This window comes from Argopecten irradians, chromosome 5 (assembly GCF_041381155.1).
Source record: "Argopecten irradians isolate NY chromosome 5, Ai_NY, whole genome shotgun sequence".
Taxonomy (NCBI): domain Eukaryota; kingdom Metazoa; phylum Mollusca; class Bivalvia; order Pectinida; family Pectinidae; genus Argopecten; species Argopecten irradians.
The window spans coordinates 12,164,414-12,187,616 of NC_091138.1; the positions used below are offsets into that span (position 1 = coordinate 12,164,414).

The window sequence follows — 23,203 nt, forward strand, 5'->3', positions numbered from 1 at the left end:
TGTGGAAATTTCAAAAAGAAAATAAAAAGAGTTTTAGTAATCTATGAGTGGGGAAATGTTTTCAAAGAATGTGAGGCATTTCTAAAGTCGTTTACAGGAAGGGATATGGAAACTTTTGATGAAAATTCAAATAGCAAAGTTATATTCCATGAGGATATTGAAAAGGGAAAGTTAAAAAATTCATTTTGAATACTAACCATAAGTTCAATATACAGGTCCCAACTTCAGTGACCTTATTTTTTCTGAACTTCATTCGATGAATGCAAATAAGCTCATATTTCATACTAAATCCTATTACAGTCTTCCCGTACTTAAAGATAACATATCTATGAGCTGAGATGTGTTTCGGTAATCAGGTTTTAGCATTTTTCCAAATATCCAGACCATTCTTTGATAGGTTTCTGAAACCGGCGTGACTTGGACTAAATGATCTGATAATATAAGACTGATTAACCTACAGCTTTGTGTATTCAATCGTGGCTGGCCCTTCAGCGTCACGTAAATATCTATGTCAATGTTTGGATATCCTCTTCAATATGGTTAAACAAACATACAACGAAATAAGTCCATGAAATTAATATCGTTTAGATTTTGAAACTCCAAGATAATATTTGTTCATATTTCATATATCAGGGTGTTGCTTGGGTGTACATAAAATCCTTTTTTCTTTTACCTAAATTTACCCTCCGGCTTTTGTTATGTTCAATAAAGTCAATATATATGTTTCATTATTTTACATCAACGATTCACTCCTACACAAAAAACAAAAACATGTCATATCATTCTAATATACACATGGCCAATGTATTAGAAAACATTTAATACCAAAAGATTTTAATCAATCACATACATTGTTATAGTGTTTTCATTTTTATATATCCCAGCTAACTTGGAAAGAAAATTACTTTAAAGGATATGTTTATGAGTTTTCCTAAAAAGGGAAAAGATGGCAGATATTCATTAGCTCTTTAGTAGGTATTGTAGTTCCTAGCAATACAATACATTTGAAAAAGAAAAAAACTTGATTGACACCTAAAATACTTCCTCATGTATTTCTCTATTGTTTATTTTTTAAAACAGTGATATCTAAATCTATGCTAAATAATTTAATACTATATTTTTACATTATTGAATATTAATTTGTTATAAATGTTACAAAGGACTGCTAGAAATGCAATTCTTCCCATCTTATTATGCAAAGCATTACTTTTCCAACCTTTGGTATCTAAATATTGAAATATTTAAAAGTATTTATCTACCCGCCTTTACGACCTTCTGAGCCCACACCTTACAGTGAGTCGGTGGTATCAGCCTTATACCAGGATACATAGGTACCTGTAGTGTTGTTGTTGTTGAGATCTGAACTTACAAGGTCAGTGACCTTGACTTTAATCAAACACTGAAATTTCCTTAAACTACTATATATTTTACAACTTGTTGTATTTTATCTGGACCCCTTGACATGACACACGTAAAGTTTCCGACACTGTCAAGGTAGTTGAGATATGATATCTGTCCAACAAGAGAGTAAGTACTTCTTTTGTATTGTAAAATGTGATTCTTAAAAGTTACTAAGCCAAGGTACAGATGTACTAGTTGACTTATCAAGCAACAGAAAAGTTGTTTATAGCAGAACAGGTTTATGACTTTTGGTTAGAATGGTGCCACATCTACGTGTTTGTGTATGGTTAGTAAACATGTTAGCTTGCTAGCTATGGCATTAAACAAACACAATGTAGTTAGAAATAAAGTCATTCTTCTGACATTCAGAATCTTACTGCTCTTGACAAATTTAAAACTTGCCTAGCCCAAGAAACAGACAAGATTTTGACTTTTGGCCAAATAGAGACTTTAATCTCACCTTATTTATAACGAATACGTCTGGATCAAATGAATGCTCCAATTTGTCACTTCTAGAAGATACCATGACCGTAGAAAAAGCTATTTTCAGCAATAGCACAGGACTTCTGACTCCTACTGAGATTGGGCTTTATTAAGATTAGGAAGATGGGTGTTTAGACTTCCTCCATGGATGTTGGTTGATTGGGATTAATGTCCTATTAACTACTGTAAGCAATGTGTTGTGTGTGTGTGAATATCTGTTTGTTTTTGGAGGCTGTGGTATACACATTTTGTGTCTCATTGTAATAGTGGAACTTTTGCCTTTTTCATAATGCTATCTCACTGATGCATGCCTCCAAAGTCACCAATCAAAAAGTTCTACCAAGTCACACTACAGACAATGGGTAGACCAGTCGTCCCATTCCCTGTATTCCGAGTACTAAGCAGGAGAAGACTTTAGACTATAGAGTGTCCTTGATAGGTACAGAAACCAGAGTGTTCCTTATTTCTAGGCCGAGAGATAGGTATAAATGCATAGGAAAGAAAACAAACTACATTTTTTAAGTAGGGTGGGGGGTGGGGTTAAAAGAAGTCACTACTTACCTTTACAGCAGTTGTCTTTGGCTCCCGACACGAGATAATCTCCGTAAACTAGGACAGCGAGGATGGTGTCTCGATGACCACGGAATATCCTCATACACTTCCCTGTCTCCATATTCCACATCCTGTCAATCACACAGCATTGCACACAAATTAAGTATTTATAACTTTACTTTTTCTAAATCCTTATGACTTATGATTCTAAAGGACTAGGTATGATAAGGGTCTTTTGTGGCCCCCAAATCCACTATTTTTCAAAGTCTGTTATTTTAAGATGTGAATCTTGCATTTCAAATATTAACTACATACCTGACATATTTGATAGTGCTATTAGGTAATATAGCAGTTCTAGTTGCCATGGCAGCCATTTTTATTATACATAATTTATGCAAAATGTGAAAATTTCATCAAAATTGGCCTTTTTTAGTTAACATAGAGCGCATTCTAGAACAAACTTTATATTTCTCAAAATGATGTATTCTTCGTGTCTGCTAATTCCCTTAAAATATAAAGTTTGTTCTAGGTTGTGCTCTATTGCTTTTAAAAGAAAAACTGTCAAAAAGTATGCCAAAATTGACAAAATTTTCAAATTTGCATAATTTATGCAAAGTTACCATGGTTATATAGAAAAAACATACTTTCTGTCAACAAAAATATCATTATGTTTTTATTCAATATTTCAAACGTAGCAACTTAATTTCTTAATACTTAATTTGAAATTGGGTAGATTTAGGGGCCAAAAAAAGCCATCACCATATCTAGTCCTTTACAATTAAATGGAACTTCTTTCTACTTCATTGAAATGAACAGATTCAATTCACAAATATATAGGCAATCATTGAATTTTTTATGTAAATTTAATGGTTTGCATTTTTTTCATTTTCTAAAATATTAATTTAGAGAAAATAATATACATACTTGATGCAAATGCATACACATTTTCATCAATTTAATATATTCATCGACATGTTTTTCCCTCTAAGAAAGACAGAGAATACTTTTATTACAGTATAAATGTATGTGGTTTAATTGGCCAATCCAAATATTTATCACATTATGATGTTAATTGAAAGATGTATTAACCTTATACTGGTGTCGTAACTTCCACTAAGAACATAGCCTTCCTCCTCACACAGGTACACACACCGGACGCTACCAGCGTGTCCCGTGATCACTGGTCCCTGCTCCTTTCCAGACTCCCGCTCTATAAATCGTACCTTACGGTCCTTGGACCCGATGGCGATCAGTTTACCCCCACAGGTGTGAACAACACGATGGGAATCTTCTCTAAAAACAAAAAAATGGAAAAAATTATACAGCCATTCCACTTTTTACTAAAAACGCTTCTCCATTGTTTGGCTTTGTTCTTTCTTTTAAATAAAAAATCAGGCATCATTTCCAAGCAGGCTTCTTGCTGTATAATCTTTAACATTGATGCCCTTATGAGATGGAGAAAAAGTCACACACATTGTTGATTGTTGTGTAAGAATCAACATTTTAACTGCATCCCCTCTACCACCACCTCCCAAACCCAATATACCATGATAACTAACATCCCCTCTACCACCACCTCCCAAACCCAATGTACCATGATAACTAACATCCCCTCTACCACCACCTCCCAAACCCAATGTACCATGATAACTAACATCCCCTCTACCACCACCTCCCAAACCCAATGTACCATGATAACTAACATCCCCTCTACCACCACCTCCCAAACCCAATGTACCATGATAACTAACATCCCCTCTACCACCACCTCCCAAACCCAATGTACCATGATAACTAACATCCCCTCTACCACCACCTCCCAAACCCAATGTACCATGATAACTAACATCACCTCTACCACCACCTCCCAAACCCAATGTACCATGATAACTAACATCCCCTCTACCACCACCTCCCAAACCCAATGTACCATGATAACTAACATCCCCTCTACACCACCTCCCAAACCCAATGTACCATGATAACTAACATCCCCTCTACCACCACCTCCCAAACCCAATGTACCATGATAACTAACATCCCCTCTACCACCACCTCCCAAACCCAATGTACCATGATAACTAACATCCCCTCTACCACCACCTCCCAAACCCAATGTACATGATAACAACTCCCTCACCACCTCCCAAACCCAATGTACATGATAACTAACATCCCCTCTACCACCACCTCCCAAACCCAATGTACCATGATAACTAACATCCCTCTCTACCACCACCTCCCAAACCCAATGTACCATGATAACTAACATCCCCTCTACCACCACCTCCCAAACCCAATGTACCATGATAACTAACATCCCCTCTACCACCACCTCCCAAACCCAATGTACCATGATAACTAACATCCCCTCTACCACCACCTCCCAAACCCAATGTACCATGATAACTAACATCCCCTCTACCACCACCTCCCAAACCCAATGTACCATGATAACTAACATCCCCTCTACCACCACCTCCCAAACCCAATGTACCATGATAACTAACATCCCCTCTACCACCACCTCCCAAACCCAATGTACCATGATAACTAACATCCCCTCTACCACCACCTCCCAAACCCAATGTACCATGATAACTAACATCCCCTCTACCACCACCTCCCAAACCCAATGTACCATGATAACTAACATCCCCTCTACCACCACCTCCCAAACCCAATGTACCATGATAACTAACATCCCCTCTACCACCACCTCCCAAACCCAATGTACCATGATAACTAACATCCCCTCTACCACCACCTCCCAAACCCAATGTACCATGATAACTAACATCCCCTCTACCACCACCTCCCAAACCCAATGTACCATGATAACTAACATCCCCTCTACCACCACCTCCCAAACCCAATGTACCATGATAACTAACATCCCCTCTACCACCACCTCCCAAACCCAATGTACCATGATAACTAACATCCCCTCTACCACCACCCACCTCCAAACCCAATGTACCATGATAACTAACATCCCCTCTACCACCACCTCCCAAACCCAATGTACCATGATAACTAACATCCCCTCTACCACCACCTCCCAAACCCAATGTACCATGATAACTAACATCCCCTCTACCACCACCTCCCAAACCCAATGTACCATGATAACTAACATCCCCTCTACCACCACCTCCCAAACCCAATGTACCATGATAACTAACATCCCCTCTACCACCACCTCCCAAACCCAATGTACCATGATAACTAACATCCCCTCTACCACCACCTCCCAAACCCAATGTACCATGATAACTAACATCCCCTCTACCACCACCTCCCAAACCCAATGTACCATGATAACTAACATCCCCTCTACCACCACCTCCCAAACCCAATGTACCATGATAACTAACATCCCCTCTACCACCACCTCCCAAACCCAATGTACCATGATAACTAACATCCCCTCTACCACCACCTCCCAAACCCAATGTACCACCATGATTACTGAAAACATCCCCTCTACCACCACCTCCCAAACCCAATGTACCATGATAACTAACATCCCCTCTACCACCACCTCCCAAACCCAATGTACCATGATAACTAACATCCCCTCTACCACCACCTCCCAAACCCAATGTACCATGATAACTAACATCCCCTCTACCACCACCTCCCAAACCCAATGTACCATGATAACTAACATCCCCTCTACCACCACCTCCCAAACCCAATGTACCATGATAACTAACATCCCCTCTACCACCACCTCCCAAACCCAATGTACCATGATAACTAACATCCCCTCTACCACCACCTCCCAAACCCAATGTACCATGATAACTAACATCCCCTCTACCACCACCTCCCAAACCCAATGTACCATGATAACTAACATCCCTCTACCACCACCATCCCAAACCCAATGTACCATGATAACTAACATCCCCTCTACCACCACCTCCCAAACCCAATGTACCATGATAACTAACATCCCCTCTACCACCACCTCCCAAACCCAATGTACCATGATAACTAACATCCCCTCTACCACCACCTCCCAAACCCAATGTACCATGATAACTAACATCCCCTCTACCACCACCTCCCAAACCCAATGTACCATGATAACTCAAACATCCCCTCTACCACCACCTCCCAAACCCAATGTACCATGATAACTAACATCCCCTCTACCACCACCTCCCAAACCCAATGTACCATGATAACTAACATCCCCTCTACCACCACCTCCCAAACCCAATGTACCATGATAACTAACATCCCCTCTACCACCACCTCCCAAACCCAATGTACCATGATAACTAACATCCCCTCTACCACCACCTCCCAAACCCAATGTACCATGATAACTAACATCCCCTCTACCACCACCTCCCAAACCCAATGTACCATGATAACTAACATCCCCTCTACCACCACCTCCCAAACCCAATTGTACCATGATAACTAACATCCCCTCTACCACCACCTCCCAAACCCAATGTACCATGATAACTAACATCCCCCTCTACCACCACCTCCCAAACCCAATGTACCATGATAACTAACATCCCCTCTACCACCACCTCCCAAACCCAATGTACCATGATAACTAACATCCCCTCTACCACCACCTCCCAAACCCAATGTACCATGATAACTAACATCCCCTCTACCCACCACCTCCCAAACCCAATGTACCATGATAACTAACATCCCCTCTACCACCACCTCCCAAACCCAATGTACCATGATAACTAACATCCCCTCTACCACCACCTCCCAAACCCAATGTACCATGATAACTAACATCCCCTCTACCACCACCTCCCAAACCCAATGTACCATGATAACTAACATCCCCTCTACCACCACCTCCCAAACCCAATGTACCATGATAACTAACATCCCCTCTACCACCACCTCCCAAACCCAATGTACCATGATAACTAACATCCCCTCTACCACCACCTCCCAAACCCAATGTACCATGATAACTAACATCCCCTCTACCACCACCTCCCAAACCCAATGTACCATGATAACTAACATCTCCCTCTCCTCTACCACCACCTCCCAAACCCAATGTATCATGATAACTAACATCCCCTCTACCACCACCTCCCAAACCCAATGTACCATGATAACTAACATCCCCTCTACCACCACCTCCCAAACCCAATGTACCATGATAACTAACATCCCCTCTACCACCACCTCCCAAACCCAATGTACCATGATAACTAACATCCCCTCTACCACCACCTCCCAAACCCAATGTACCATGATAACTAACATCCCCTCTACCACCACCTCCCAAACCCAATGTACCATGATAACTAACATCCCCTCTACCACCACCTCCCAAACCCAATGTACCATGATAACTAACATCCCCTCTACCACCACCTCCCAAACCCAATGTACCATGATAACTAACATCCCCTCTACCACCACCTCCCAAACCCAATGTACCATGATAACTAACATCCCCTCTACCACCCCACCTCCCCAAACCCAATGTACCATGATAACTAACATCCCCTCTACCACCACCTCCCAAACCCAATGTACCATGATAACTAACATCCCCTCTACCACCACCTCCCAAACCCAATGTACCATGATAACTAACATCCCCTCTACCACCACCTCCCAAACCCAATGTACCATGATAACTAACATCCCCTCTACCACCACCTCCCAAACCCAATGTACCATGATAACTAACATCCCTCTCTACCACCACCTCCCAAACCCAATGTACCATGATAACTAACATCCCCTCTACCACCACACCTCCCAAACCCAATGTACCATGATAACTAACATCCCCTCTACCACCACCTCCCAAACCCAATGTACCATGATAACTAACATCCCCTCTACCACCACCTCCCAAACCCAATGTACCATGATAACTAACATCCCCTCTACCACCACCTCCCAAACCCAATGTACCATGATAACTAACATCCCCTCTACCACCACCTCCCAAACCCAATGTACCATGATAACTAACATCCCCTCTACCACCACCTCCCAAACCCAATGTACCATGATAACTAACATCCCCTCTACCACCACCTCCCAAACCCAATGTACCATGATAACTAACATCCCCTCTACCACCACCTCCCAAACCCAATGTACCATGATAACTAACATCCCCTCTACCACCACCTCCCAAACCCAATGTACCATGATAACTAACATCCCCTCTACCACCACCTCCCAAACCCAATGTACCATGATAACTAACATCCCCTCTACCACCACCTCCCAAACCCAATGTACCATGATAACTAACATCCCCTCTACCACCACCTCCCAAACCCAATGTACCATGATAACTAACATCCCCTCTACCACCACCTCCCAAACCCAATGTACCATGATAACTAACATCCCCTCTACCACCACCTCCCAAACCCAATGTACCATGATAACTAACATCCCCTCTACCACCACCTCCCAAACCCAATGTACCATGATAACTAACATCCCCTCTACCACCACCTCCCAAACCCAATGTACCATGATAACTAACATCCCCTCTACCACCACCTCCCAAACCCAATGTACCATGATAACTAACATCCCCTCTACCACCACCTCCCAAACCCAATGTACCATGATAACTAACATCCCCTCTACCACCACCTCCCAAACCCAATGTACCATGATAACTAACATCCCCTCTACCACCACCTCCCAAACCCAATGTACCATGATAACTAACATCCCCTCTACCACCACCTCCCAAACCCAATGTACCATGATAACTAACATCCCCTCTACCACCACCTCCCAAACCCAATGTACCATGATAACTAACATCCCCTCTACCACCACCTCCCAAACCCAATGTACCATGATAACTAACATCCCCTCTACCACCACCTCCCAAACCCAATGTACCATGATAACTAACATCCCCTCTACCACCACCTCCCAAACCCAATGTACCATGATAACTAACATCCCCTCTACCACCACCTCCCAAACCCAATGTACCATGATAACTAACATCCCCTCTACCACCACCTCCCAAACCCAATGTACCATGATAACTAACATCCCCTCTACCACCACCTCCCACCCTACCCCAAACCCAAATGTACCATGATAACTAACATCCCCTCTACCACCACCTCCCAAACCCAATGTACCATGATAACTAACATCCCCTCTACCACCACCTCCCAAACCCAATGTACCATGATAACTAACATCCCCTCTACCACCACCTCCCAAACCCAATGTACCATGATAACTAACATCCCCTCTACCACCACCTCCCAAACCCAATGTACCATGATAACTAACATCCCCTCTACCACCACCTCCCAAACCCAATGTACCATGATAACTAACATCCCCTCTACCACCACCTCCCAAACCCAATGTACCATGATAACTAACATCCCCTCTACCACCACCTCCCAAACCCAATGTACCATGATAACTAACATCCCCTCTACCACCACCTCCCAAACCCAATGTACCATAATAACTAACATCCCCTCTACCACCACCTCCCAAACCCAATGTACCATGATAACTAACATCAACTTCATACTAAATTGTTAAGCCCTACCTCATACAAATAATGCTGAATACAATCTATAGATTAACCAAAAATACTCACACATCTTTGAGCACCATTACATTATATGATCCACAGTAGACGTTGCGTTCCTCCATGATCACTTTTCGACAGGATATTCCTGTCAATGCTGTTTCAAAGTTTACTTCATTCTTGTATTTGGTTTTGACGATTTGATCTTCATTTGTTATTACCTCCCTTGTCCCAAGCTGAAGGTTTGGTACGAGAACATCTATATCTTTAGCGTATACTGGATTGGCACCTTGTGCTGCAGCTCCCTAAACAAATTAGGACATTTCCATTACTGACAAAGTCATTTTTCCTACATGTCATTTTATTTCTTATCACTTTTTTTCATTACCATCATTTTGAGTTAAATGCAAGACATTTGACATTAAGACAATTTTTCAAATATCATAAATGTAGATAACCTCTTAAATATCCTGATTCTGCTTTAAAACTAGTGTTTCAGTGAAAGACTGTGTATGATCCTACACAATGGGTAATGTGCTGAAGGATGGAAGAAATGAGGATAGACAGATGATAAAGACATACTTTACCTAACCAAAAACATAGATAATGAATCATTATAAACTTGAGTAGACTTTTTACTGACCTGCATAAGCATGACTTCTTCAGACAGATCCTGGTTGATTCGGAACTCTTTGTGAACCTCCTCCACTAGAGAGCTCCAGTAGCTACTCACACACACCGCATTGTGAAGTGTAGCAATGTCCAAATAACCAAGAATATATTTAGCAATATGGACAGGTAGAAATCTAATAAAGTCTTTATATTTAGCCACCCCAGATGAGGCCTTCGCCGACGTTGGGACAACCATACATGCTGGATCAACAGACAGAATATCCATAGATGATAGGCTTTCGTCACCACTGTCACCATTTTCAATTTCATCTTCCAAGAAAAGTTTTTCGCCAGTAAGAGGGTTATGTTGTGGGATGCCATACTCGGGTGTGGCTCGGATAAGTAGGTCAAGTTCAGGCCGATCTTCAGACTGGTAGGTATAGTCAGTGCTGGCTATGGACGCTGCCTCCAGCATGTCATCTTCTGTAAATAAGTACAAATTTGTTAGTATATTACCTTTTAATTTGATGTAAATCTAATGCTGCAGATTTGACAAAGTCAATATCATTTTGTCATTGTAAAATACATCTCGTAAATTTATAACATTGGGAGGATAGTTGTGACTACATTGCCTTACTAGTACAAGTCTATAATACAGATTCCTACTGAAGACAGTAACCCTAACGGATGAAGACTTTTTTGCAGGCAATTTAATTCCACAATTCAGTTTTGGTTTTGGTTTTATTAGTTTAAGGTCCTTTTAAATTAGCAGCCAGGTTCATTTAAAATATTCCAGGTTTTGTTGGTGGAGGCAGTCTGAATACCTGGAGAAAAAACCATCTACCGGCGGTCAGTACCTGGCAACTGGCCCACATGGGATTATAACGTGCACCCCAGAGTTGGAGGGCTTGTGTATGGTCACTATGGCGGTCTTTACACAGACTTGGTCACTAAGGTAGGTAGTCTTTATTTGGAGATGGTCACTAAGGCAGGTGGTCTTTATTGGAGGGGGTCACTAAGGCAGGTGATCTTTATACGGACAAGGTCACTAAGGTAGGTGGTCTTTATTTGGAGATGGTCACTAAGGCAGGTGGTCTTTATATGGAGGTCTACACTAAGGTAGGTGGTCTTTATACGGAGATGGTCACAAAGGCAACTGGCCCACATGGGATTATAACGTGCACCCCAGAGTTGGAGGGCTTGTGGCCTTAACATGCCTTACACTCGGCCGCTGTAGCCCCTCACACTGTCGGCTACTGTAGCCCCTCACACTGATGGCCACTTTAGCCCCTCACACTGTCGGCCACTGTAGCCCTTCACACTGTCGGCCACTGTAGCCCCTCACACTGTCTGCCACTGTAGCCCTTCACACTGTCGGCCGCTGTAGCCCCTCACACTGTCTGCCACTGTAGCCCCTCACACTGTCGGCCACTATAGCCCCTCACACTGTCGGCCACTGTAGCCCCTCACACTATCGACCACTGCAGCCCCTCACACTGTCTGCCACTACAGCCCCTCACAATGTTTGCCACTGCAGCTCCTCACACTGAGGTCATAAGGTTCTAATGATGCTACATGGTATTTAACCACTAGTTGTTTTAAGATAGCATTCATTGTTTAGCTTTAATTTTTGGAAAAAAGAAGAGTATCTTTGACAAAATTTGGGGTGCATACTTTTAACCTTAGTAGAGCTATTATGGGATTTATGGTATAACCACCATATGTCCTCTCTCCCATGAAGCCTTGTTTAATATAAACAAACCTTTAAACCACAAACACCTACTAACAACAATCAATATATCGCCTTCAATAGAAATCAATTTCTACTGACCCGAACAAAACTTTTCCATTGTTACCGGATTTCTTACTTCGGAGTATTATATCAAGCACATGAAATTGATTTTTTTATTTTCTTTTGGATGCAAGACCTATTCCAATCCAGGTGCCAAATCTAAATTGATTTTATATTTACCAAGTCATTGAGGGTAAAGTTATTTTCTTTTATAAGAGTTCTGACTCGGAGATGGCAAGTTTAAGTCCTGTCATGAAAGTTTTTGTGCCATGTCTTCTTATGAAAATTGATTTTATATTTATCTAGACATTAAATCATTATCATTCCAGCCATACCAATGCTGATCTAATTGCGGATCAAAATCATTGTAAATTACATACAAAAAAAATGAGATGACTGTACACAATTTTTATTCACTACAATAATTGATTTCATATCTAACAAGGCCTACCATACATAATTCCATTCCTACTATAAGATCATTTTTGACATTCACACAATATGAATTGATATTGTCTCGTCCATTTTTATCATATAATAAATAAAAAATAATGATAGCCAATTAATATGATTAGTTTTGCCAAACTCATGACAAAAAACAAGTAATCATGCAATATTGTGTATTTTGAAAAATATATAGATGTCATTTTGGTCATGAAATGATCCCAAACAACCAATTTCAACACATTCCAACCTGTGTATAAAGACCATATAACCATGACCATTTTCCTTCTGTCCCTTGGGTGGTCTTTATTGACAGGTTTGATGTATATACAGTCTCAGTGTTTAATTGTCTCAGAGAGCTATTCACATAGAGATACCTAGCTGCTGAAGTATTAAGTCATGCTCATGGAAACATGGTACAAAAACAAACACAATTTTAATGTTGTTATGTGACAGTTAAATGTAATAAAATATTATTGGTTTCATGCATTAATCCAAATTCTGGGTTAAAAGTTTAAATACTTGAGTATTTCAGCGTACAGAATTGATGTGTATCTACTGTATATGCCTTATAAAGCAGTCATGCAGAGTTTTAAATCCTTGGATATTTTCACCAAAGGTGAGGAAATCTGATAAAAGATGTGCTAAGCCTGATTGAATAGCTCACCAGTTACATGGGAAACTGACATATATTGAATGCATTAGGCTGGGAAACACATTTAATAAATACCAGTTCAATGGCATTCATAGATGAATGGCGACCCTGATAATCTTAATGTACTTATGGCTAGAGTCCCTCCTACAGCTGGACAGACATATTTGTTCGATTACTTGGTTTTGGTACTGTCATTCATGACCTGATAAATCTGCTTTGTTCCAGTGGTATTGGTCATTTGTTCTGTTGAATATGGAATATAGATGGAGAAATATTGAGTTTGTAATGGTTTTTCATCCGATTCATCTTCTATCATTGAAGGTCATAAATGATTTGATCAGGGTGGCCTTTGCCGATAGTGATTGACACGCCTGTTTTGTTTGAGGAAACTGTGATATATGTTTGTGCCATTGTGATATCGCACAGCTGATGCTGCAATTTTATACTAATATAATAGTGTTATCTTAGTGAAATGTACACATCCTGAGTAGCTTTATAAACTAGAAGAGCAACCATCAGAGGGTAAACTAACCACATTTGCACAAATTTTCCATCCATGCACAGTTCATGCAGGTTTTTAATTCTATGTACCAGTTCTATGTTCTATGGACCATGATTTCTGAACTTTGTCAATTAAAGCCTTTATACCAGGTATAGGGAAAATTACCTCCTTTCATTACCTCTTTATGTCTATTGAACTCAAAATATTTCCTGTAAAGCATATATATATCCTTTTTTATTTTTTATTTACAGTTTTAAAAATACAACTCCCTCAGAGAAATCAAAAGAATGACATTTGACTTTCTGTACCTTTCACAAATCACAACATAAAAAGTCAACACAGATTGCATTTTTTTGCAACTCAGAAATAAAACCTTTTTGAAATATTATACATTGATCAATTATGTAGATAACAGATCCATTGAAGGGAGCCTTTGGAGGACTATCGTCTCTATGAATGAAATTATCCAGTCTGTCAATTCCTACAAATCACCGGAGTCATTTACATCATATTCCCAGCCTTATAGTTCAAAAGAAAAAATATACCAGCAGAGTTGATAATGGTTGTATTTCCTATCCACACTGCTGAATCAATATCGGGAACAATTGCTGTCCAATGGGCCATTTACCTGCCACTAAGTCTATATGATGGTGTAATAATGGTACAGGTATTGGTTTTGTCTCATATTCTATAGGTGTAATGGCCGAGGCATAGGACAAGCTTCATCAGCTTGAAGGACAGTTTTACTAAGTTTTTAAGTAGGGGGAAGGATGTGCGTTCTTTTAGAACTCCATCATGAAAGCTTCAAGGTATATTTCATTTTCCTTTGAAACATTCATTCCCTTTAATCATATATAAATTAGTTAAAATGTTTTTAATTGTTCTGGTATTTGCTAAAATAACACTCAAAGAGTCGTTGTTCTTGCTATTAAACAGACGATATATAGAGCTCATTTCCAAACCTTTAACATTTCAGATTTAGTACAAAATACAGTAGAAATTTTGTATGCCAATTTATGGTGTTGACTAGACTTGAAACAACCTTGTCCCACATTTCTTTGTACAATCTATAGAGTATTCCTAATTTAAGGCCTCTGCATACATCTATAGTTATGTAGGCATTTAAGTTCTCATAATAGGTTAAACAGATCAATGTTGAATAGAAAAAAATCATTTTTGTCAACAAAACCAGAACGAAAAGGGTAAAGCATTCAATAACAGTGAACAAAGCAGGAAAAAACGTTTTAAATGATTTCTCTGTGGTACAATCCATTCATTTCTAATTAAAATTATTAATTTTTGCAACTCAATAGTTTCCAAACAATACATATTTACCAATTCATACATCTTCAAACGTTTTATATCATGAACCTACTTTAAAAGTAATGTTTACTTTATTTGAATATTGAAATAGCTATTGTAGAGTTGTACTGTATGTAGAAATATTGATTACCTGTATCTTTATGATTGAACATAATCAAGAAATACAATAAGAATCTGCCTTCCATGCTTTGGAAATTATTATGTACAATAAGAAACTGTTTTATAATTCTATGCTTCAATTGTACTGTTTCATGTTTCTGAAAGTCAAACTAGTTCTGTCCAGAGTTACTGGTTCGATCTACAAATCTGACCAACCAAGTGTCAGAGGGGAAAGGGTCTTCATAACCGGGTGGTCTTTATACAGAGGTGGTCACTATGGCTGTCTTTACACAGACTTGGTCACTAAGGTAGGTAGTCTTTATTTGGAGATGGTCATTTGGAGATGGTCACTAAGGCAGGTGGTCTTTATATGGAGGGGGTCACTAAGGCAGGTGATCTTTATACGGACAAGGTCACTAAGGCAGGTGATCTTTATACGGACATGGTCACTAAGGTAGGTGGTCTTTGTACGGAGGTGGTCACTAAGGCAGGTGATCTTTATATGGACATGGTCACTAAGGTAGGTGGTCTTTGTATGGAGGTGTCACTTAGGCAGGTGGTCTTTATACAGAGGTGGTCACTAAGGCAGGTGGTCTTTATATGGACATGGTCACTAAGACAGGTGGTCTTTATACGGAGGTGGTCACTAAGACAGGTGGTCTTTATACAGAGGTGGTCACTAAGGCAGGTGATCTTTATATGGACATGGTCACTAAGGTAGGTGGTCTTTGTACGGAGGTGGTCACTAAGGCAGGTGGTCTTCATATCGAGGTGGTCTCTAAGGCAGGTGATCTTTATACAGAGGTGGTCACTAAGGCAGGTGGTCTTCGTACAGAGGTGGTGACTAAGGTAGGTGGTCTTTATACGGATGTAGTCACTAAGGCAGTTGGTCTTTATATGGAGGTGGTCACTTAGGCAGGTGGTCTTTGTATGGAGGTGGTCACTAAGGTAGGTGGTCTTTATACCCAGGTGGTCTTTATACGGAGTTGGTCACTAAGGCAGGTGGTCTTTGTATGGAGGTGTCACTAAGGCAGGTGGTCTTTGTATGGAGGTGTCACTTAGGCAGGTGGGTCTTTATACGGAGTTGGTCACTATCAGGTGGTCTTTATACGGAGGTGGTCACTTATCAGGTGGTCTTTATACGGAGGTGGTCACTTAGGCAGGTGGTCTTTGTATGGAGGTGTCACTTAGGCAGATGGTCTTTATACAGAGGTGGTCACTAAGGCAGGTGGTCTTTATACGGAGTTGGTCACTATCAGGTGGTCTTTATACGGAGGTGGTCACTTAGGCAGGTGGTCTTTGTATGGAGGTGGTCACTTAGGCAGGTGGTCTTTATAGGAGGTGGTCACTTAGAGGTGGTCACTTAGGCAGGTGGTCTTTGTATGGAGGTGTCACTTAGGCAGATGGTCTTTATACAGAGGTGGTCACTAAGGCAGGTGGTCTTTATACGGAGTTGGTCACTATCAGGTGGTCTTTATACAGAGGTGGTCACTAAGGCAGGTGGTCTTTATACGGAGGTAGTCACTAAGGTAGGTTTTATATAACCCAAGATTACGGGTCAAGTGATCTAGTGTTGACACCAATGGGTAGATAAAAATAGTTAGTTGAAAATAGTGATTTAATCTGATCCAAATAGGAAAAGTTTAGAATTTCATCACCGATATATTATCGAGTACGATTAATTAGTATCAATCTGTCAACATATTAAATAGCATTTGCATTTCTTTAATTACGTTAATAATTACAATTCCAACATAGAACATCTACAACACTGTAAAATGCATGAGAAATATGATGTATGGTACATTTAATATATCAATTACTGAAAATCAATTTTCATAAACACAAGAATGGACTTAATACCAAAATAACCTAATACACCATAGCATGTCTTTGTTGTAGTATATTGATATTGAGTTCTTTGTTCAGTGATAAACAGAAATAATATGGTGTGTTAATTGGCAGAGAACAAAGCGGTCAATGTGTGTTGGACATGGATGAGTGATTTCCCATAGGGTGATAAGCGGGGGAACAATTTAATGAAGATGACCTCCGACTTGAGATCTGGAAACCGTTGTATCACCTTGCTCTCACGTAGTGTGCCAGACTTAGACATAGGTTGACTGTTTTGTTCCCAGGTTTGGGTGACCCCTGGATCATTTTACCATACGGCAGACTCAAACGGTTCACAGATCTACATTTACATTCCATGGTAGACTCAAATGGTTCATGGATCTACATTTACGTTTCATGGCATGTAGTCTCTCTCAAAGTGCTTTCTGCCAAACAAGGGTGCAAAGTCAATAACATTGATTTCAACACAAAGCATTTCGATCTCCAGAAACCCCAGCTAGGCCACAGGACTTTATCTCTCGGCGACTGATTGTGTTGTGTTGTCATGACGTTTACAGCGCTATTTCACTGATAATTTGTTATTGTATTATTGAGCAACCTCAATACACCGTATATATCCAAATAAGGAATGAATTGGAAGTGTCTACAAACGGAAGACCTGAATTTGTGTAAAATATCAAAGGACAATCTTGAATTGGCATATACATTATACAATTGTATTTTCATGACCTCTAAAAAAATAGCTGAAGAGCTTTACTCAGAAATAAGCTGCTTGATAAAGGAATTTATCAATGGCTTGTTTGTAAATGTAAAATTTTAATTGTGGCATGTTCCGAATAAGAGTAAATATTGCATGTATGTATTTAAAAAAATCATCTGGCAATTTAAAAACATCACTGTTCAAATATAAACTCCCTTTATTAAATTGAAATAATTCAAAATTTCTTTTACTTTTCCCGTCACACAACAATTGTTTTTACTTTGTTTTTAGTATCAGGTCTTTGTTATTGAAAACATTTGGGCACATCACATGTTTAACATATGTTTTATAATAAAATTTATTTATTAAGACACATTGTGTGTGCATTAAATCCTCGCCATAGATCAATTTTCTCATGACAGGTGAAAAAACTTGTAGGTAAAATAAGGTTTACACTTAACCAAATCCACTTCAAAAGACTTTACAGATAAGAGCTTAATCCCAGATAAATAAGTCATGTTCAGACGTTGACAGATTTTTATAATTTACGATAAGACTTAAGGTAATATATGTTTGGGCCTTGGGTAGCGGGCTTCGTGTAATCTTAATCTGTCATAAGACACTCTGGTCTGTGTCACAGCTTTACATACGGACGTTCCAATGCTTCATTCTCTTAACAATGATTTAAACAAGATTTTGAATTATATCACAAAGATTAAAAGTGTTTTTTATCATATTTTGTTATTCAATGTTTATTCTTGCTGTCCATTTTGACTTGTTGTAGAGTGAAACAGTGGTATATGACTTTATGTCTTTCATCAAAACAAATCAGAGGTTTCTTTGTATGTCAGAATACTCTGTCAAATGTCATCATTATACAGCCTTCAAAATCCCAACATGTCTTTAACACCAAAATGACTAAGGAACAGTTTCCAGAGATATTGTTTAAGATTAAAGGAAACAGCATGGTCAATAAACATCGATTGTTGCAGAACCCTGCCATCCGGTCTTGTCTTTGAGATTATGTAAATACCAAGGTTGTGACACAGAACTATATAGTCATGACAAACAGTGTGACGAAAAGAAAATCTGTTTGAATCATCATATGCATCTGAAGAAACCAGCACTTCAAAGTAATAGACTATCAAATATGAATTTCTGTTTCATTATTTTCCCATTCTAAGACACAACTAGATTTCCCTTTGATAAGAAATCAAGTATATTGATTACAGACTGGTTCAGAGAAGTGGAAGGAAATTCACTATTAACTACAGAACCTCTTAATGATTATGATATAAACATGTCTTTTATTAATGTTTACACACTGCAAACCTTAAGTTAAAGCCCGTAAAGGAAACATTAATACTCTCTCTTAAGGTGGTGTATAGGGGAGTTGTCTTATCGAACTAATAATGGTTCCCCTGGGTCCAAGGAGACACAGAATGTCTGTTGTTATGATCACAAAATATATTGTGGCAACCGAGCAGAAGATAGCATGTAGTTGTAAATTGGACAATATAACAAACTTCTCGATCAACCCAAAGCTATATCATGTTGGATTCAATGATTAAGTAAATAAATGCATACAAGAAATCTAAAGGATCACACTGCCCTTTCTAAGTGTCATGGATAAATATTTTTTTCACAACGTCAGAGTATCAAGATTTAATAACAATGACTTTTACCTTGATGGTCAACCTTTGCACTTTTATAGACCTTGATGATTGACCTTCACTTTCTTATAAGAGTCTGCAGCAAATCTTAATTATATCATATTAGCTACTCATAAGTATAAAGTGAAATCAAAAGAAAATTCTTGACTAATCCCTTAAGGAAATGCTTCATATGATGTCACTTTTTACAATCAGGGTTTGGGTTTTTTGTCATCGCCATATCCTTTTTAAGCACAGATAATGAAAAGGAGCCCACTTTGTTTCTGAAATTCTATTCAAATTTTACAGAAGGACTCCATTTATTGAATATCTGGTGCAAACCTGAGTATGTAGTCAGCTTCGTTTACAAAATTGACCTTGCCAGTTGACCTTGACCTTAGGTACATCCGGACAGAGACAGGCAACATGAATTTGTTCAATGTATAATCCATATTGTCATTGGTGAATAACCATAATAATGGTACAATATCTGTAACCATGATTTTGTATTGTAGCCTCGATGTTTCTAAATCACAAAACATCATAAAAAAACAAAGGCTTATTCAATGCCCATGCATGCATGTCAATAAAAGGTATATGATTTTTAACAAATAATTTAAAACAAATGTTTAAGTATAACATTTGAACAAAATAGTCACAGGTATCTGTAAAATCTATAGATAACCGATTTGGAGACCAAAGATTACAGGTTTATCTTTTTTGAAACTTTAGACATCATAAACCAGATCATTAACGAACACAAAAGCCATTTTATCAGATTCAGCAGAGTTAGCTGAATTTCTTCCAACAATAAAATGTCTGAAATGGAACCAATTCAATTGAATAGGCCCACTACCTGTTTCAACATTTGGTCAAAGATTTCAGAGGAAACTTTGGTCCTGCAGGTCTGCTGGAATTTTATTCCATGCCATGGTAGATATAACAGGTATTCTTGACATTAGATATTTAGATTTATTAAATCAATATTGAACATGTAAACGAATCAGGACAATTGTCAAACATTTTGTACAGATATATAGTGGCATTATGGTACTCCAACATAACTATTGTAAATCTATGTTACAATAGCCAATATATAAACCTATTATCTTCAATATCACCATTTTCACATCACCAACAATCTAATCACCAAGTAACACAAACAACTGCGTATGAATCTGTAAACCGAAGACATCTTGGATTGGATAGGGATAGGAATAAAAGTTTTTCTCCTCTTATTATTTCTACTGAAATCAAAACATTAAATGTCATAGTTGGACACTTTTCAAATGTCATTACCCTGAAATTTATACCAGGGTACTTGAATTTTAGAGTCAGTAACAGATATTTTTATAGTGTCACCATACTGAACTGTACACAAGGAATGATGGGACAACTGATAATGGATACCTTTATAATGTCACCATACTGAACTGTACACAAGGAATGATGGGACAACTGATAATGGATACCTTTATAGTGTCACCATACTGAACTGTACACAAGGAATGATAGGACAACTGATAATGGATACCTTTATAGTGTCACCATACTGAACTGTACACACACAAGGAATGATAGGACAACTGATAATGGATACCTTTATAGTGTCACCATACTGAACTGTACACAAGGAATGATAGGACAACTGATAATGGATACCTTTATAGTGTCACCATACTGAACTGTACACAAGGAATGATGGGACAACTGATAATGGATACCTTTATAGTGTCACCATACTGAACTGTACACACACAAGGAATGATAGGACAACTGATAATGGATACCTTTATAGTGTCACCATACTGAACTGTACACAAGGAATGATAGGACAACTGATAATGGATACCTTTATAGTGTCACCATACTGAACTGTACACAAGGAATGATAGGACAACTGATAATGGATACCTTTATAGTGTCACCATACTGAACTGTACACAAGGAATGATGGGACAACTGATAATGGATACCTTTATAGTGTCACCATACTGAACTGTACACAAGGAATGATAGGACAACTGATAATGGATACCTTATAATGTCCCCATACTGAACTGTACACAAGGAATGATAGGACAACTGATAATGGATACCTTTATAGTGTCACCATACTGAACTGTACACAAGGAATGATAGGACAACTGATAATGGATACCTTTATAGTGTCACCATACTGAACTGTACACAAGGAATGATAGGACAACTGATAATGGATACCTTTATTGTGTCACCATACTGAACTGTACACAAGGAATGATAGGACAACTGATAATGGATACCTTTATAGTGTCACCATACTGAACTGTACACAAGGAATGATATGACAACTTAAAATAAATACCTTTATTGTGTCACCATACTGAACTGTACACAAGGAATGATAGGACAGCTGATAATGTATACCTTTATTGTGTCACCATACTGAACTGAACACAAGGAATGATAGGACAACTGATAATGGATACTTTTAAAGTGTCCCCATACTGAAATATACACAAGGAATGATAGGACAGCTGATAATGGATACCTTTATAGTGTCACCATACTGAACTGTACACAAGGAATGATAGGACAACTGATAATGGATACCTTTATAGTGTCACCATACTGAACTGTACACAAGGAATGATAGGACAGCTGATAATGTATACCTTTATTGTGTCACCATACTGAACTGAACACAAGGAATGATAGGACAACTGATAATGGATACTTTTAAAGTGTCCCCATACTGAAATATACACAAGGAATGATAGGACAACTTATAATGGATACCTTATAATGTCACCATACTGAACTGTACACAAGGAATGATGGGACAACTGATAATGGATACCTTTATAGTGTCACCATACTGAACTGTACACAAGGAATGATAGGACAACTGTAAATGGATACCTTTATAGTGTCACCATACTGAACTGTACACAAGGAATGATAGGACAACTGATAATGGATACCTTTATAGTGTCACCATACTGAACTGTACACAAGGAATGATAGGACAACTGATAATAGATACCTTTATTGTGTCACCATACTGAACTGTACACAAGAATTGATAGGACAACTGACGAACAATTTTAAGTTTACCACGCTGATATGGAACAATATGGTCACCAACAGACATTTTTAAAGTGTGATCAGCCCATTACACAAAAACAAAATGGGAGTTACTGACAGTGGGGAAATTGAGAGGGTGGGGAAAATGATGGTAGGGAGAAAGGGTAGGGCGAATGATGGTGGGGAGAGAGGTTGAGGCGAATAGCAGTGAGGAGTGAGGTTGAGGCAAATGACAGTGGGGAGTGAGGGTTGGAAGTGAGGGTGGTGTGAATGACAGTGGGGAGTAAAGGTGGTGTGAATGAAGGTGGGTAGTGAGGGTGGGACGAATGGCGGTGTGGAGGGAGGGTGGAGCAGATAGCGATGGAGAGAGAGGGTTGGGCGAATGATGGTGGGGAGAGAGGGTGGAGTGAATGGTGGTGGGGAGTGTGGGTAGGGCGAAGGATGGTGGGGAGAGAGGGTGGGGCGTATGATCCTGGGGAGAGAGGGTGGGGCGTATGATCCTGGGGAGAGAGG

At 39.2% G+C, this 23,203-nt stretch overlaps 1 protein-coding gene across 5 annotated transcripts in view; it reads right to left on the bottom strand.

Annotated features, from left to right (window-relative positions):
* Nucleotides 1-23,203, bottom strand: part of LOC138322873 (F-box and WD repeat domain containing protein 10B-like) — a 35,978-nt gene that overhangs the window by 8,526 nt on the left and 4,249 nt on the right. For all 5 annotated transcript variants that reach the window (XM_069267048.1, XM_069267046.1, XM_069267043.1 and 2 more), the window contains exons 3-6: nucleotides 10,632-11,083; nucleotides 10,058-10,293; nucleotides 3,526-3,729; nucleotides 2,446-2,567 (exon numbers count right to left, since the gene is read on the bottom strand). In XM_069267048.1, coding sequence (XP_069123149.1) covers nucleotides 2,446-2,567; nucleotides 3,526-3,729; nucleotides 10,058-10,293; nucleotides 10,632-11,083 — 1,014 coding nt within the window. The remainder of the gene's footprint in view (nucleotides 1-2,445; nucleotides 2,568-3,525; nucleotides 3,730-10,057; nucleotides 10,294-10,631; nucleotides 11,084-23,203) is intronic.